This window comes from Gobius niger (assembly GCF_951799975.1).
Source record: "Gobius niger genome assembly, chromosome: 9".
NCBI classification, from domain to species: Eukaryota; Metazoa; Chordata; class Actinopteri; order Gobiiformes; family Gobiidae; genus Gobius; species Gobius niger.
Window position 1 is genome coordinate 5,083,050 of NC_136860.1, and position 18,384 is coordinate 5,101,433.

General features: G+C 47.8%; 1 protein-coding gene across 1 annotated transcript; it reads right to left on the reverse strand.

Moving 5' to 3' along the window:
* Window positions 1–5,289: 5,289 nt before the first annotated feature.
* dusp19a (dual specificity phosphatase 19a) lies at window positions 5,290–16,251 on the reverse strand (the record flags this gene model as incomplete). Its single annotated transcript, XM_079562993.1, has 4 exons — window positions 5,290–5,517; window positions 9,532–9,684; window positions 9,991–10,037; window positions 16,029–16,251. 4 exons carry the CDS (start codon window positions 16,249–16,251, stop codon window positions 5,311–5,313), a joined length of 630 nt encoding a protein of 209 aa, XP_079419119.1. The 3' UTR covers window positions 5,290–5,310.
* Window positions 16,252–18,384: the final 2,133 nt, after the last annotated feature.

Genomic DNA, 18,384 nt, shown 5'->3' on the forward strand with positions numbered 1-18,384 from the left:
ATGGTGATGTGCACGTGGTGGTGTGCACATGGTGATGTGCACGTGGTGGTGTGCACGTGGTGATGTGCACGTGGTGGTGTGCACTTGGTGGTGCGTGTGGTGGTGTGCACGTGGTGGTGTGCACGTGGTGATGTGCACGTGGTGATGTGCACGTGGTGATGTGCACGTGGTGGTGTGCACATGGTGATGTGCACGTGGTGGTGTGCACGTGGTGGTGCGTGTGGTGGTGTGCACGTGGTGGTGTGCACGTGGTGATGTGCACGTGGTGATGTGCACGTGGTGATGTGCACGTGGTGATGTGCACGTGGTGGTGTGCACGTGGTGATGTGCACGTGGTGGTGTGCACGTGGTGGTGCGTGTGGTGGTGTGCACGTGGTGGTGTGCACGTGGTGATGTGCACGTGGTGGTGTGCACGTGGTGATGTGCACGTGGTGGTGTGCACGTGGTGGTGCGTGTGGTGGTGTGCACGTGGTGGTGTGCACGTGGTGATGTGCACGTGGTGGTGTGCACGTGGTGGTGCATGTGGTGGTGTGCACGTGGTGGTGTACACGTGGTGATGTGCACGTGGTGGTGTACACGTGGTGATGTGCACGTGGTGGTGCGTGTGGTGGTGTGCACGTGGTGGTGCGTGTGGTGGTGTGCACATGGTGGTGCGTGTGGTGGTGTGCACGTGGTGGTGTGCACGTGGTGATGTCCACGTGGTGATGTGCACGTGGTGATGTACACGTGGTGATGTGCACGTGGTGATGTGCACGTGGTGGTGTGCACGTGGTGGTGCGTGTGGTGGTGTGCACATGGTGGTGCGTGTGGTGGTGTGCACGTGGTGGTGTGCACGTGGTGGTGTGCACGTGGTGATGTGCACGTGGTGGTGTACACGTGGTGATGTCCACGTGGTGATGTGCACGTGGTGGTGTGCACGTGGTGATGTCCACGTGGTGATGTGCACGGGTGATGTGCACGTGGTGGTGTGCACGTGGTGGTGTGCACGTGCTGGTGTGCACGTGCTGGTGTGCACGTGGTGGTGTGCATTAAAACGGTTAATGTGACGACCATGTGACAAAAAAGTCACTTTTGGAGGTGGTTTCTTTCAAATGACGCCTGACACACGTTTACACACTTGTTTTCAAGCGTTTCACCTGCAGTGCCTTGTCTTCAATGTTTTCTGATGTGCATTATGGCGAGACCAGAGCAAGCCCTCCTCTGAATGATCACACACACAAGTGTTTATTTGTCTGTAGATAGAAATGTGCGTCTGTTGCCATTATGCAAACAGATATATTGTAAAAAGTGTCTTCAGATGTATCCAAGATCTCTTCCAGCAAAGTCGGGGCCCTCTGCAATATGCTCCTTGGGGCCCTTGGTTTGCAAAATGAATGAATGAACAGTATTGATGTGCATGTTGCCCACATATCAGGTGGGGTTACAAAATGATCATTTGATTTCAACTCTGCTCATCCTCACTGCCTGCTCGTATCATTGTATTACAGCAGGTTTAGTCAAACAAGTATGTTTTGCAGCTTGTGATCCAGAGAATATTTTTGTGGACCCTGATATCCCATATTTCCACAACCCGTCTCCCTGTGCGTGCCCCCCCCTGTGGGCTGGACAAAAACAGACCTGTGCATCACTAACCCTCAGCCATAGCACCTTTCCACACTTTATAATAGACTGGATAAAGCAATTGTGCCCAGTGGCCTGATGGGAGTTTAAAAGGTCAGCTTCCTGTTCCCTGACCTCAGACACCGCCATGTCTGTTACTCAGGACCTTTGTTATTGACAACAGAGAACATTTATTTATGAATTCAATTTGACCAATTATGACCCCACTAATAAGCTAACCCTGCCTTGCATGTTGAGTCGCTAAAATGTGACCTATAACTCATTATGACAGGATACTGTGTCAACGTCACCTCCAGTGTTCCTGTTCCCTGCACAGCCTCAAAACATCACAAGACAAGTTCAATGTAGTCTTAAAGTTCTCCAGATGGAGAACAAGGCTGCTCTGGACATTCATGCAGAAACAGAAACCACCAGGGAAATGACGTCCAATCACACGTTGGTAACAGTTTGTAAAGGCTTCAAGAATTTATTATACATATTATGCTAAATCAACCTTTCTGAGCTTTTGGCTTTGTTGGGTCTTCAAAAACATACCAAGTCCAGTGATTGATACACAAAGTTATGAGTAACTCTGTTCACTTTGGTTATTTCTTCTTCAAGAGGCTGTGCACGTGGTGGTGTACACGTGGTGATGTGCACGTGGTGGTGTGCACGTGGTGGTGTACACGTGGTGATGTGCACGTGGTGGTGTGCACGTGGTGGTGTGCACGTGGTGTTGTGCACGTGGTGGTGTACACGTGGTGATGTGCACGTGGTGGTGTGCACGTGGTGTTGTGCACGTGGTGGTGTACACGTGGTGATGTGCACGTGGTGGTGTACACGTGGTGATGTGCACGTGGTGGTGTGCACGTGGTGGTGTGCACGTGGTGTTGTGCACGTGGTGGTGTACACGTGGTGATGTGCACGTGGTGGTGTACACGTGGTGATGTGCACGTGGTGGTGTGGACATGGTGATGTGCACGTGGTGGTGTGCACATGGTGATGTGCACTTGGTGGTGTGCACGTGGTGATGTGCACGTGGTGGTGTACACGTGGTGATGTGCACGTGGTGGTGTGCACGTGGTGGTGTGCACGTGGTGATGTGCACGTGGTGGTGTACACGTGGTGATGTGCACGTGGTGGTGTGCACATGGTGATGTGCACGTGGTGGTGTGCACATGGTGATGTGCACGTGGTGGTGTGCACGTGGTGATGTGCACGTGGTGGTGTGCACTTGGTGGTGCGTGTGGTGGTGTGCACGTGGTGGTGTGCACGTGGTGATGTGCACGTGGTGATGTGCACGTGGTGATGTGCACGTGGTGGTGTGCACATGGTGATGTGCACGTGGTGGTGTGCACGTGGTGGTGCGTGTGGTGGTGTGCACGTGGTGGTGTGCACGTGGTGATGTGCACGTGGTGATGTGCACGTGGTGATGTGCACGTGGTGATGTGCACGTGGTGGTGTGCACGTGGTGATGTGCACGTGGTGGTGTGTACGTGGTGGTGCGTGTGGTGGTGTGCACATGGTGGTGTGCACGTGGTGATGTGCACGTGGTGGTACATATTATGCTAAATCAACCTTTCTGAGCTTTTGGCTTTGTCGGGTCTTCAAAAACATACCAAGTCCAGTGATTGATACACAAAGTTATGAGTAACTCTGTTCACTTTGGTTATTTCTTCTTCAACAGCTGAACGTGTGTGTCCCAGATGTTGTTGCATGACAGACACAAGTGCTGTTCACATTTTCAAAGCTGATTCGCCGTCACTGGACCCAAACTGCAGCCATCACAGAACCGTCGCTTTATTAGACTGAAGTGTGTTTGGCTCATGTGTTTCATTCCAACCAACCAGCTTCATGCTGCAAGCCGACACGGTTCCTGATGGTCTAAAATCAGGCTTTTCAGTCAGGAGTTATACTATGTCCACATTAGGTTGAATACACAGTAGCAAGTGAGGAAAAAAATGACCACTAACTTTACTGCTTTCTTTCAAAATATCTTTCTTCTTCTACTGCTGAAGCACTTTGATCAGGAGTAGTTCGGCGTCCGCACAGTAAAGTGAATATAATATTACTGCGCGGATTTAGAACTACTCTTGGTATTACTACGCCTTACAATATAGTTCCCCCTTTTATCCGCTTAGAAAATCCACAATGTTTAATTTTGTGTAATTATACTTTGTAGTGTAACACTTGACGTAACTATGTTTAAAGGAATAGGCCACTTTTTTTACATACTGAGATATGTTCTTACTTTAGCTTTGACGAGTTCTTTAGGACCTGTCTGGTCTTCCCCCGTGCCTTCAGTCACGTAAACACAGCACAGACGTTAGCATTTAGCCTCTCCCTCTCTCCACTATAGCTCCAAAACAGGTCAAGATAGAAGCTACTAAGCTCTTCCACGTTTTCCCTATTTAAATATGGTTACGTGAAGTGTAACATTACAAAGTATAATTACACAAAATAATACCAGGAGTAGTTCGAAATCCACGCAGTAATCTTCACTTTACTGCGAAGTAATCTTCACTTTACTGTGTGGATGCCAAATTACTCCTGGTATTATTACGCCTTACAATATAGTTCCCCCTTTTATCCGCTTAGAAAATCCACATTGTTTAATTTTGTGTAATTATACTTTGTAGTGGAACACTTCACGTAACCATATTTAAATAGGGAAAACGTGGAAGAGCTTGGTAGCTTCTATCTTGACCTGTTTTGGAGCTATAGAGGAGAGAGGGAGAGGCTAAATGCTAACGCCGTCTGCGCTGTGTTTACGTGATTGAAGGCACGGGGGAAGATCAGACAGGTCCTATAGAACTCGTCAAAGCTAAGGTAAGAACATATCTCAGTATGTAAAAACGGTGGCCTATTCCTTTAAATAGGGAAAACATGGAAGAGCTTGGTCGCTTCTACCTTCACCTCGTTTGGAGCTATAGAGGAGAGGAGGAGAGGCTAAATGCTAACGCCGTCTGTGTTTATGTGACGGAGGGCACGCGTGAAGACCAGACAGGTACACATGAACTCGTCTAAGCTCAGGTAAGAACAGAGCTCAGTATTAAAAACGGTGGCCTGTTCCTTTAAAAACAGCTACATAAACTCACCATGAAGCTGAGGGAGACCCTGCACTGACGTCGTTGTCCATGTTCCACTGATACTGGCTAAATGCCTCCTGCAGTCCTCACAAAATAAAAGCCTTTACACTGCAGTTGGGAGATGTTTTATTGTGAAAGCCAGACAGAAGCAGAACACTGAAGAGCTCACCTTAGAGGAGCTGTGACTTACTGCAAGAAACATAACTCAGAGAATATGTTTTTACCTTTGTGTCATCCTCAAATCTGCATCACTCACGACCCTCGGGTACAAAAATGTTCACAGCTTTGCTCGAGGGCTACATGAACTTTACAACACTACGCATTAGGCCTAATCTAGTCTGTATGTTTCAGAGCACATAGATGTTATAGAAGAGACTAAAGAATGGGTGACTTCAATGTGGTGGGATATAAAGATGTGATTAATTCAATGAAATGCTTTCCTTATTGTCAAACGTTAGACCTCATTCGAAAGTCCCATCAGAACATGGTTTAAAGCTCAGAAAAGTTGCTTTTTCAACAGTTATCGGTGGAGAAATACACATGTGTGCCTGTGGCTGTGACTGTAAAGCGTTTTCTAAGGGCCCCAAAGCCGTGTGACCTGGAGCGCCCCCTGTCTGTGAGCCTAGTGCAGTCCTCCATTCACTGCTGGAGCTCTGTACTTCTGCAGCTGCTCCACAAACCCGGGGTTAGGGGCGGAGTTAGGACGAGCCATTCGGACTAACGACATTGCGTCGTCAAAAGAGAGGCCGTCACATGACATCAGGTATCCAATGACGACAGCCGGGGCCCGGGACACACCGGTGTTGCAGTGAACCAGGACCACGCCTTTCTAAAAACACAGAAACATAAGGTCAGGAAAGTATTGGATCATTTAACATACACGGGGCTTCACTTATACTCTACACAAGTCATAAGTCATTCTCTACAATAATTACATTTATAATCCAAAACCTAAACTTTTAAAGTGCTTTCGAAAATTTACTGTTGAATTTTAGTTTGAGTATTTTCAAAACATAGGGCTCAAAAGTAATCTGGCTCTGTTTTGAAAAATTAGTGTGAATTAGAGCACAGACTTCTGGGGCGATAGCTGATGCTGATTGGATTAAGTGACCATTGTACTAGCCAATCACAGCGAAGTCTCAAACGTAGCTAAACAACAGATCCCTTGTGTTCAGTGTGAGGTTTGCCACTGCTATGTTTTTGGTTGACACTGTTTTGTTGAGCATAAGTTTCCGCACTGTTGTAAAGAAATGAAGGCGGAGCCTCCCTGTGCACTCACATCAGGTCAGTGTGGGGCGTACGAGCGATCGCTGTCATTGTTCCGCAATTTTCACCGGATGTTTTGGTGAATGGTGAGTCCAGGTCTCTAACTCGGTTTTATAAATGATTGATCTGTTACAGCACAAGCGAAGCAATGCCCTGTTTATGGACATTGTTCTTGCTGATCATAGGATTTTAATAAAATGTTTATCAAATATGAAAACGTAAAATGCCGACCACGGCCAACGGCTGTGACGACATCGCGATCGCTCGTACTGGGGTGATCGCTTTAAAAACAAACATGCCTCCTGTCTTAGTGTGTGTATTTAGTGACTAAGGTAGATCTTCTGAGCAGACGTCTAATATATGATCTGTGGTTCAGCCCCTCCTGCACACAGTGGGTGACCTTCACAGCAGGCTCACTGTGTGTGGAGGAATGAAAAGTCCTTTATGATGTGAGGGACCATCATCAGTGTGTGTCACACTTTCATAATTGTAGCACACTGTATCTCACTGTGTTAGTAGGCTACATTGCATGGGCGCCATCTGGTGGTGAAAAAGCACTACAGCAGTGAGCCTGAAAAAAGCAAACTCAGCTCATTTATTCTCATTCAGAAATGTGAACAAAATCATCATGAGTGAGCTATTTAACAGCTGAGAGATAATTAGAGAATAGAAACAAATGAATGAGAGGTATCAGTGATACAACCATCTCAAAACAAAGTCACTGACTTTAATAAAGAATACTCTGCTTTAGACAGTCGGCTATAAGCACATGTCAGGGGTGACCATGCAGAAGGACCATAGACCATCACCTCAATCGAACTTATGACCTTCTGACCACAAACCTCCTAACAGAGCACGGGATTGGCGCCTGGTGCAGTTGCTCTCATTGAACTGACGCCCCCTGCTGCTCACTGCTATGTGTTGCTTTTGATACCGCAGGATACAGAATGACACAGTGTGTGTCCTTTCTGAAAAACGATGCCCACATTCTGATCCTCCATACCATGAGTCCTACCTCAGAGTCACAACGTATGCATGTATGTGGCTGAAGGCTTTTGGAGTACTTTATACAAACGTATATGGCCCTTAATTAAGGTTCCCCACCCCTGGTACAAGCACACACACACTCCCCATTTCTATTTTGTTCCTGCCGCATTTCTAAGATTATGACATAATCAAATTCTAGAGTGGGAAAGTGAAGTATATTTTGTGTACATTTGCAGTAAGATCCGGCCTCCTGAAGCGGGACTCCTTTGGTTCCACAGAGGGTGCTTTGTTTGGTTATGTGAGTCTGCAGTGAGTGATCTGAGAGCCACTTCAATAAAACATGTCCCTCTTCATGAGTAATGCAGGAGCCGTGTCCCATGTCCCGACTCCCTCCTTTAATATACTCACACCCGGCCTCCGTCCCCCTCTGTGTCCCCCCATGTCCTCCCGGCCCCCCTCCCTCTGCTCGCTCCACTCAGGGTCATGTTCAGGACAATTCTGGCTGAATATGTTACAATGCGAAAGCCAGAATGTGCAGACAAATGTTCTCTGTGTGTAGTGGGTCATATGATCCCACTGAGGGGACAGTTCCCTACAACAACTTTAACTACATGCCTACTCACGCTCCACTGGCACCACTCACTACAATGACTGATGTAGTGCGTTAGGAGAGTGGTTCATGTGATCACACTGAGGGACAGTTCCCTACAACAACTTTAACTACACGCTGACTCACGCTCCCCTGGCACCACTCACTACAATGACTGATGTAGTGTGTTAGGAGAGTGGTTCATATGATCACACTGAGGGGACAGTTCCCTACAACAACTTTAACTACATGCCTACTCACGCTCCCCTGGCACCACTCACTACAATGACTGATGTAGTATGTTAGAGAGTGGTTCATGTGATCACACTGAGGGGACAGTTCCCTACAACAACTTTAACTACACGCTGACTCACGCTCCCCTGGCACCACTCACTACAATGACTGATGTAGTGTGTTAGGAGAGTGGTTCATATGATCACACTGAGGGGACAGTTCCCTACAACAACTTTAACTACACGCCTACTCACGCTCCACCTGCACCACTCACTACAATGACTGATGTAGTGCGTTAGGAGAGTGGTTCATATGATCCCACTGAGGGGACAGTTCCCTACAACAACTTTAACTACACGCCTACTCACGCTCCACCTGCACCACTCACTACAATGACTGATGTAGTGTGTTAGAGAGTGGTTCATGTGATCCCACTGAGGGGACAGTTCCCTACAACAACTTTAACTACACGCCTACTCACGCTCCCCTGGCACCACTCACTACAATGACTGAGATGATGAGGAAGTATGAAAACACACTCCAGGGAGGGCTCACCGGTCTGTGGGTCACACTTTGTTGTGGACTCTAATCTCACTGCCAGCTCTTGTGGTCTCCCCGTTGCGGGCACTCACATCGCCATGGGTACTCACCTCATTGTGGGTACTCATCCCGTTGGGGATACTCACTTTGATGCGGGCACACGCCTTGTTACGGGTATTCACCTCGTTTCAGGTACTCACCCTGTTTGGGGTACTCACCTCGTTGCAGGTACTCACCCTGTTGGGGGTACTCACCCTGTTGGGGTTACTCACCTCCTTGCGGGTGCTCACCTTGTTGCAGGTACTCACCCTGTTGCGGGTGCTCCCCTTGTTGCAGGTACTCACCCTGTTGCGGGTGCTCCCCTTGTTGCAGGTACTCACCCTGTTGTGGATGCTCCCCTTGTTGCAGGTACTCACCTTGTTGTAGGTACTCACCCCGCCGCAGGTACTCACCCCGCCGCAGGTACTCACCTTGTTGCAGGTACTCACCCTGTTGCGGGTGCTCCCCTTGTTGCAGGTACTCACCCTGTTGCGGGTACTCACCCCGTTGCGGGTGCTCCCCTTGTTGCAGGTACTCACCCTGTTGCAGGTACTCACCCTGTTGCGGGTGCTCCCCTTGTTGCAGGTACTCACCCTGTTGCGGGTACTCACCCCGTTGCAGGCACTCACCCTGTTGCGGATGCTCCCCTTGTTGCAGGTACTCACCTTGTTCTAGGTACTCACCCCGCCGCAGGTACTCACCCCGCCGCAGGTACTCACCCTGTTGCAGGTACTCACCCCGCCGCAGGTACTCACCCTGTTGCAGGTACTCACCCCGCCGCAGGTACTCACCCTGTTGCAGGTACTCACCCCGCCGCAGGTACTCACCCTGTTGCAGGTACTCACCCCGCCGCAGGTACTCACCTTGTTGCAGGTACTCACCCCGCCGCAGGTACTCACCCCGCCGCAGGTATTCACCCTGTTGCAGGTACTCACCCATGTTGCGGATGCTCCCCTTGTTGCAGGTACTCACCTTGTTGTAGGTACTCACCCCGCCGCAGGTACTCACCCCGCCGCAGGTACTCACCCTGTTGCAGGTACTCACCCTGTTGCAGGTACTCACCCTGTTGCAGGTACTCACCCTGTTGCGGGTACTCACCCTGTTGCCGGTACTCACCCTGTTGCGGGTACTCACCTTGTTGTATGTACTCACCCCGCTGCAGGTACTCACCCCACCGCAGGTACTCACCTCATTGCGGGCTTGTGTAATGAAGCCGCAGCAGTCTGGGATGTGTTGCGTCAGGTCTGTGTCGGGCTGGTCCAGGATGCTGACTGTTTTGTAAATGAAGAGATCGGGGAAGACATTGTCCACTCCGAAGGCCACGTTCAGTATGTGGGACACCTGCGGAGACAAAGGGACACCCGTTAGATTTGAATGTGTGAACTCGTACTGGGTTGTATATACACTGCTTACTAAAGTGCATGCCAGGTTTCAACTAAACATTACATATTCTTTCAGTATTTGTAGTTATCTGTTAATCTGCCATTAAACACATTTATTAATGTTTTAATTGATTTTTTTGTTTTAGCAGTTAGAGTCCTCCATAATACAGAATTTACAATTAACAACAGTGATTAGACTGTTTAAACTTGGTGCATAACATGATTTGCTGTAAAGCGTGAGCAAAAGTACTTGTACTGGGCCCACCTTGTGTTTTTGTAGAGTGGCGAAGTCATGGGCGCTGTCTTGAGAACCTGAGACAAACAAATCATCCATACATCACTTTACTATTGATGAAGGAGCGGCAGCTGTGAGAAGCTGTTCAACCTCTAAAACTGTAACATTTCTTTGAGGCTGTATGGGAGACGACAGAGGCTTCCAGAGGGGCCACCCCAGAATTAGGGCCATAGAAGCAGGCAGTAGATTCACAAATGACTGCGGAGCATATGCTACCTTTTCAGAAGGATAGGCGAGACTTATGGCTGTGTGCGTCAAACAAGGGACAAATATTTAGATCAAGAATGCACCTCGGGCCACGACTAGGATCTGTCTCTGGGTCTTGTTCACGAGTGAGAGACGGATGGAGCGTGAGATGGATAGACGGATCGGTGCGACGTCAGCAGTGATGCGGTCGCTGTCGGGGGGTAAAGCTCTCGATTTACCGATCGATCTACGTTCCTACCATCACCTATGGTCATGAGATTTGGGTAATGACCGAAAGGACAAGATCGCGAATACAAGCGGCCGAAATGAGTTTCCTTCGCAGGGTGGCTGGGCGCACCCTCCGAGATCGGGTGAGGAGCTCAGTGACCCGGGAGGAGCTCGGAGTAGAGTCGCTGCTCCTTCACGTCGAAAGGAGCCAGCTGAAGTGGCTTGGGCATCTGTTCCGGATGCCTCCGAGGTGTTCCAGGCATGTCCTAGTGGGACAAGACCTCGTGGAAGGCCCAGGACACACTGGTGGGACTATGTCTCCGAGCTGGCCTGGTGTCGCCTCGGGGTCCCCCCAGAACAGCTGGAGGAGGTGTGTGTGGACCGGGAAGTTTGGGCATCTCTGCTGAGACTGCTGCCCCCGCGACCCGGCCCCGGATAAAGCGGAACAAAATGGATGGATGGATACATGCAAAAACTAAAACCCGACCTAAAATTGAAAAGGATTATTTGAGTAAATCTTTTCTAAAATTAAGTGACATTTTCATAAAAAGACCAAAAGTAAATGAAGGTATGTTGCCAGAATGAACACTGGTGACATCCCATACTTAATCCATAGGTCAGCCATTCCAAAAATCCAGAGCTCCCTTGTACATTCCAACTTGCCACAGGAGCTCCCCAGTAGTGCTCGGATTTACGGCTTTTCACAACTGAGATCCGGTTCGAACCGTTCTCCTTGAAGAGCCGTTCCAAACAGCCGCTCAGTCATGAATGTCACATCATTACTCCCCTGCTACAAGAATCAATCCCATTCAAAACAGTATGTATTGTAGACCTACAATATAGAAATTAGAAATGCTAATAACTGTGGACTAAGCACTCATTTAAAAGTGTTTAGTTACAGAAATAAATTATCAGGATTTTTCTTGTATGTGTTTGCACAAGATTTTGGGAGCCCAATGCAGTGCATCACAGTACCCCCCGACCCCACTTTGGGAACCACTGCCATAGGGCTTCATTTGACATGGGTCCAGCCTTAGCAGTGGTAGCAGCTTCAGGGTTTGTTTTTGTCAAGTTTAGTGTTGGTGCAGTCACACACCGGTTGACAGATGTCCTCTCTCTGATCTGGGCTCAGGTGTCCCGCGCAGTGGTGACCTGTTTCGCCCGTCGCCCGCACGGCGTTTCAGGTCACGTCCTCCCTATGTCAGTGTCAGTGCGAACATCCTCATCCTCTTATCCCTGGACCTCGTGAAGTCAGATGGAACACCTTGAGTGGAGTGTACTGCCCCTTTAATGGGAGCTGAATCTCATGTTAAAGAGCCATTAATGGGAAACTTGCAAAAAGTTTATTGCAACGTTTCAGCTCTAGGCCTTCTTCAGGCAAATGGCTCTAGAGTGGTAAAGAGCCACCTTTAAAGTGGGGTGGCCGATGACGCAAAAAATGACCGCGTCCAAAACAAAAGGTATACAGGCCATGTAACGACACCCAAACCATATCAGTGCACATACAATATATACAATATATACATATTCCACTATATACACACACTATATACTTAATCTAAGTCGGATGTAGTACACATATGGGAAACAAATATCACAGTCAGTCTAAAAAGGGAAAAACTGACTGCATATATTCACATCACCTCAGACAGAACAACTGTATCAGTGGCTAAAGCATCATCATGCATTATTTATCATAAGTCTGAAGGGTAAAAATCCAGTAGGCCTCTCGTTGTTTTAAGAGTCTATCGTGATCGCCCCCTCTCGGAGGTGGGGGGACACATTCGATCCCACAGAATCGGAGAGCGCTCACGTCATCGTCTTGCCCACATACGCGAGGCCACAGGGACAACGAAGAAGATATATCACGTGTGTAGATGCGCACGTGGAAACAATTTATTATTGGCATCCAGTTTCCACCCCACCGCTCTCAAGAAGAGTTTGCCCATAAGTCCATTTTTGCGTCTGTGGAGAATTTGCCACACGCACAACGATTTTATGGAGAAAGCGCAAGAAATGAAAGAACATTTCACCTGTGTCACACAATGCTCACCCCACTCTGCAGCCATCAGGACCATTTTTAAAAAACATTGGCACATCCTTACATCTGATCCTGAACTTGCTGCTACCTTTAAACATCCACCTCTTTTTGTGAACAGAAGAGGAAAGAACCTCAGGGACCACCTTGTGCATGCCAGCTCCACACCTATGAGAACTTCGAGACAATCTTTACTATCCCCGCTTCCAAACGGGAATTATAGGCGTGGCAACTGCGCACAGTGCAATAACACTATGAAAACAAACCATTTCCAACACCCGCACACAGGAAAGAAGACTTTGATCAGAAGTATAACCACGTGCGCATCTACACACGTGATATATCTTCTTCGTTGTCCCTGTGGCCTCGCGTATGTGGGCAAGACGATAAGACAATTGAAACAGAGAATCAGTGAACACAAAAGTACAATACGCCGCAATGACCGGGATGACCCTGTGGCAGTTCACTTCAGCGACGCCAAACATGACGTGAGCGCTCTCCGATTCTGTGGGATCGAATGTGTCCCCCCGCATCCGAGAGGGGGCGATCACGATAAACTCTTAAAACAACGAGAGGCCTACTGGATTTTTACCCTTCAGACTTTGGCTCTGAAGCGTCTAAATGATGAGTTCAACCTGAATGTCTATCTATGATAAATAATGCATGATGATGCTTTAGCCCCTGATACAGTTGTTCTGTCTGAGGTGAACATAGTGATATGAATATACGCAGTCGGTTTTTCCCTCTTTAGACTGACTGTGATATTTGTTTCCCATACATGTACTACATCTGACTTAGATTAAGTATATAGTGTGTGTATATAGTGGAACATGTATATATTGTATGTGCACTGATATGGTTTGGGTGTCTATGTTACATGGCCTGTATACCTTTTATTTTGGACGCGGTCATTTTTTGCGTCATCGGCCACCCCCCTATAAAGGTGGCTCTTTACCACTCTAGAGCCATTTGCCTGAAGAAGGCCTAGAGCCGAAACGTTGCAATAAACACCACTTTTTGCAAGTTTCCCAGTGTGCGGGAGTTACATTTGTTCACATGTTACGAGCTTTACGCACGACTTCTCCTACGCACCTGGTATGAATTTGATGTGCGAAGCACCCGCTTTCTTCAAAGAGCCATTAATAAAATCTATTTGCTCAGAAGAACGTACATCCATTGATGAAATATACTCATGTTTACAGGGGAACCCATTTAGAACTTTGAAATGAAAGTCATGCAAATAAAGCTTCATTTTTGTTCAAAGTGTTTGCTTGTGCTTTCTGCTCTGTTCACACGCTGTTTCTTGTGAAAGGACTTTTTAAAAAGAGCCGATCGCTGGTGGAGTGTCCAGGCCATGGAAACATTTGTAACTGGATAGTTATTGAGTCATTATGTCTCTTCACTTGCTGAGTGTGTGCCTTTGAGCAAAGAGCCGGTGCTTTGCTCGAGGCTCATGTTACAGCGGGGAATGGAACACCGCTTTACCTGAGACATCACATTGACCCCGGTTAGATGGCTTTAGTATGACCAGGGCCACGCGTGAAACAAAGTGAGTTCAAGTGCGTGTGTGTGACGGCATTCTAAAGAGCGCAGTGTTCTATACTTCTGCTGTCGAAATAGATCTGATTGGACTTGATTCTCTCTCTAAATGTGGAGAAGAGAAGGGGATTGTGGTGAAGAGTGCGGGTCAGCATGCTCCTCTAACAATCAACGGTGCTGCAGTGGAGACGGTGACCAGCACCAAGTTCCTGGGTGTGCACATCACAGAGAAGCTCTCCTGGACCATGCACACTACATCACTGGTCGAGAAAAGCAATCAGCGTCTGTTAAGGAAATGAACCATTAACTGTTAATTCCTCTCATCATGTCACATATGCTTTATGGACATTTGACCATTACATACAGTGACCTATATTCAGTGAGCATTACCTCATTTACTAGAGTTCACGTGTATGTTTGTGTATGAGTTGGTGCGATAGGGCGGAGGATTTCTGTCCTCACTCACTCGTGCTCTCACATGGGCTCCATCACTGTGTGGTTCTTCTACAGAGGGACTATAGAGAGCATCCTGACCAGCTCCATCACTGTGTGGTTCTTCTACAGAGGGACTATAGAGAGCATCCTGACCAGCTCCATCACTGTGTGGTTCTTCTACAGAGGGACTATAGAGAGCATCCTGACCAGCTCCATCACTGTGTGGTTCTTCTACAGAGGGACTATAGAGAGCATCCTGACCAGCTCCATCACTGTGTGGTTCTTCTACAGAGGGACTATAGAGAGCATCCTGACCAGCTCCATCACTGTGTGGTTCTTCTACAGAGGGACTATAGAGAGCATCCTGACCAGCTCCATCACTGTGTGGTTCTTCTACAGAGGGACTATAGAGAGCATCCTGACCAGCTCCATCACTGTGTGGCTCTTCTACAGAGGGACTATAGAGAGCATCCTGACCAGCTCCATCACTGTGTGCATTACTAATGCCTTCAGGGAGAAGACCAGGTCTAGTCGACTGAAGAACAGTTATATCCATCAGGCTATATATAAATAAAGATCTTCCTCTTCTTCCATCAAGAAGCTGAACTCTCTCCCGTCCCTTCCCTGCTCTCCCTGTGCTTCCACCACATTGGTTATTTGGTCGGGACAGTGCGTGTTAATGAACATACATGGGTCTCATGCATGTAAACACGCCACACTGGTTTGTAGCCTTGGGCTAATTTCCATCCACCGTCCCCCATGCACACTCTCAAACACATTCTCATTCATTGTGGCCTATTGTACATGTTTTAAGTGGTAGGGGAAACCAGAGTACCTGTCGGAAACCTATGCAGACACGGGGAGAACATGCAAACTCCAAAGAGAAAGGCCCCGTCCAGGTGGGAATCGAACCCAGAACCTTTTAGCTGTGAAGCACAAGCACTAACTGCTGCAGGTTGGCGGGGCAGGTTGGTGGGGCAGGTTGGTGGGGCAGATTGGTGGGGCAGGTTGATAGGGCAGGTTGGTGGGGTTGGTTGGTGGGGCAAGTTGATAGGGCAGGGCAGGTTGGTGGAGCAGGTTGATGGGGCAGGTTGGCGGGGCAGGTTGATGGGGCTGGTTGGCGGGGCAGGTTGATGGGGTTGGTTGGTGGGGCAGGTTGATGGGGTTAGTTGGTGGGGCAGGTTGATGGGGCAGGTTGGCGGGGCAGGTTGATGGGGCTGGTTGGCGGGGCAGGTTGATGGGGTAGATTGGCAGGGCAGGTTGATGGGGTTGGTTGGTGGGGCAGGTTGATGGGGTTAGTTGGTGGGGCAGGTTGATGGGGCAGGTTGGCGGGGCAGGTTGATGGGGCTGGTTGGCGGGGCAGGTTGATGGGGTAGATTGGCAGGGCAGGTTGATGGGGTTGGTTGGTGGGGCAGGTTGATGGGGCAGGGCAGGTTGGTGGAGCAGGTTGGCGGGGCAGGTTGATGGGGCTGGTTGGCGGGGCAGGTTGATGGGGTTGGTTGGTGGGGCAGGTTGATGGGGCAGGGCAGGTTGGCGGGGCAGGTTGATGGGGCTGGTTGGCGGGGCAGGTTGTCAGACTCACCCAGCAGCAGGTAAGGTCGGACACTCCCCACTTGCAGGTCCCAGGTGGTGTCGGGGACGTAGCCCAGGGCGGTGTCTGCTGGGGTGGACTCCTCCTCCACTGTGATGCTGGAGCCCTTCCACGTTTCGATGATCCTGCGGCCGCTCAGGCAGGTCACACGCGTGCACTGCTTCTTCAGCCGAGAGCGTGAGAAGCTCTGGATCTCCCGAGCCAGCGACTGCATATCTGAGCAAAAAGACTTCATTTGTATTTGAAACAGCTCCCTCACTTTACTTACAAAAGTAAACACACCCCATGGCATGGGAAACATCCAGCATTACGGTGACAATCACACGGTCAACAGTCTCAACTTATACAGCGCTTTTACAGTCAATTACAATTTAAAAACATATTTCTATTTGCTAAATGTCAGAGGAGTGAGAGATGGAATATTTTAGAAATGTTTTTGTTACGTTTTACAAAACCAAAACTTTACATACACTAAGATTACTATACTTTTAAACAATTTGGGAAAGCCAAATTGTCATGTCATGACCTTGGAAGCTTAAGTCTGGTTCATCCTTGGGTGTAATTTACAGACAAGGTTAAGGTTCGTTGGTTCAAACAATGATGGAAATGACCAGTCATCATACAGATCAGAAAGAAGGCGGGTTCGGTGTCCCAGAGATGAACGTGCTGTGTCTGAAATGTGAAGATCAACCCAAGAACAAAAGACCTGGTGAAGATGCTGAACCTGGTCAGAGTTTGTCATTATCCAGAGTGAAATAAGTCCTGTACTGACATGGGCTGAGAGGGAACTCTGCAGGAAGAAGCTCTGACTCCGAAAGAGACATCAAAAAGACAGTTTGGAGTTTTCAAACAGAAAAAAGATGAAGACTTTCATTTTTGGAGACATGTCCTGAGGTCTGGCAAAAATATTATGAATGGGTGGGGGGGGGGGGGGGGGGGGAAGGGGGGCATCATGCTGTGGGGTTGTTTTGCTTTGGGAGACACTGGTGCATTTCACAAAATAGATGACATCATGAAGAAAGAACTCTATGTGGAAATATTGGAGCAACATCTCAAGACATCAGCCAGGAAGTTAAAGCTCGGGCGCAGATGGGTCCAAATGGACAAACTGGTTACAAAGTGTCTGGTAACACTTTACATTACGGGCCGGTAAGTCTTTTGTACTTACAGAGGTAGTTCTAGATACTTATCATGGTGCTTACGGTGGTACTTACAGTGGTAATTCTAGGTACTTACAGTGGTAATTCTAGGTACTTACAGTGGTACTTACAGTGATACTTACAATGGTACTTATGGTGGTACTTACAGTGGTAATTCTAGGTACTTACAGTGGTACTTACAGTGATACTTACAATGGTACTTATGGTGGTACTTGCAGTGGTTCTTGCAATGGTACTTATGGTGGTACTTACAGTGGTTCACACAATGGTACTTATGGTGGTACTTTAAATGATACTTATGGTGGTATTTAAAGGATACTATAGTGAGAATTACAAGGTATGTACTTCTAGATACAGTGGTAACTCTTAGTAATGAAGGTACTTCTTGTTTTCCCTAATGCTGATTTATGTTGTTTTATAGTCACACAATCCTAGAAATGACATCTGTGTGTAGAAGTACCACATTTACTACCTATGAATTTCTGCTGTAGTATCCTTGAATTACCAATAAGTACCATAGATGTATCACTGTAACTACTAGAAACTATCAATTAAAGGACCAAAGCAAATAGAAGTACAACCTTCATTACTAAGAGCATTACCACTGTATGTCTTAGTAATGAGAGATACAGTGGTAACTCTGTGTCTTACCACTGTAAGTACCACTGTAAGTACCACTGTAAGTACCACAATAAGTACCACTGTCATTACTAGCAATTACCACTGTAATTACCACTGTAGGCACCACAGACTTACCGGCCCGTAATGTAAAGTGTTACCAAGTGTCTTAAGGAAAACAAAGTCAGTGTTTTTAAGTGGTCATCACAAAGTCCAGATCTCAGTCCAGTTGAAAATGTATGGGCAGAGCTGAACAGGCATGGGCACACAAGGTGGCTACAAATGTGTCTCAGATACACCAGTTCTGTTTGGACGAATGGACCAAAACTCCTGCAACTATTGTGAGAAACTTGTGGAAGGGAATCCAAAATGTTTGACCCGAGTTTTACAGTTTAAAGGCAATGTTACCAATGAAATATATGTAAAAATTGTGTAGAAAATTCTCTCTCTCATTCTTCTGGAAATTGAAATAGAAATATTTTTTACATTTTAATTGACCTAAAAAAGTGAATTCTGGTTTCATGGCCAACAGACAGTGAGGATGTGTCTTTTTATGAAGTGCATATGGT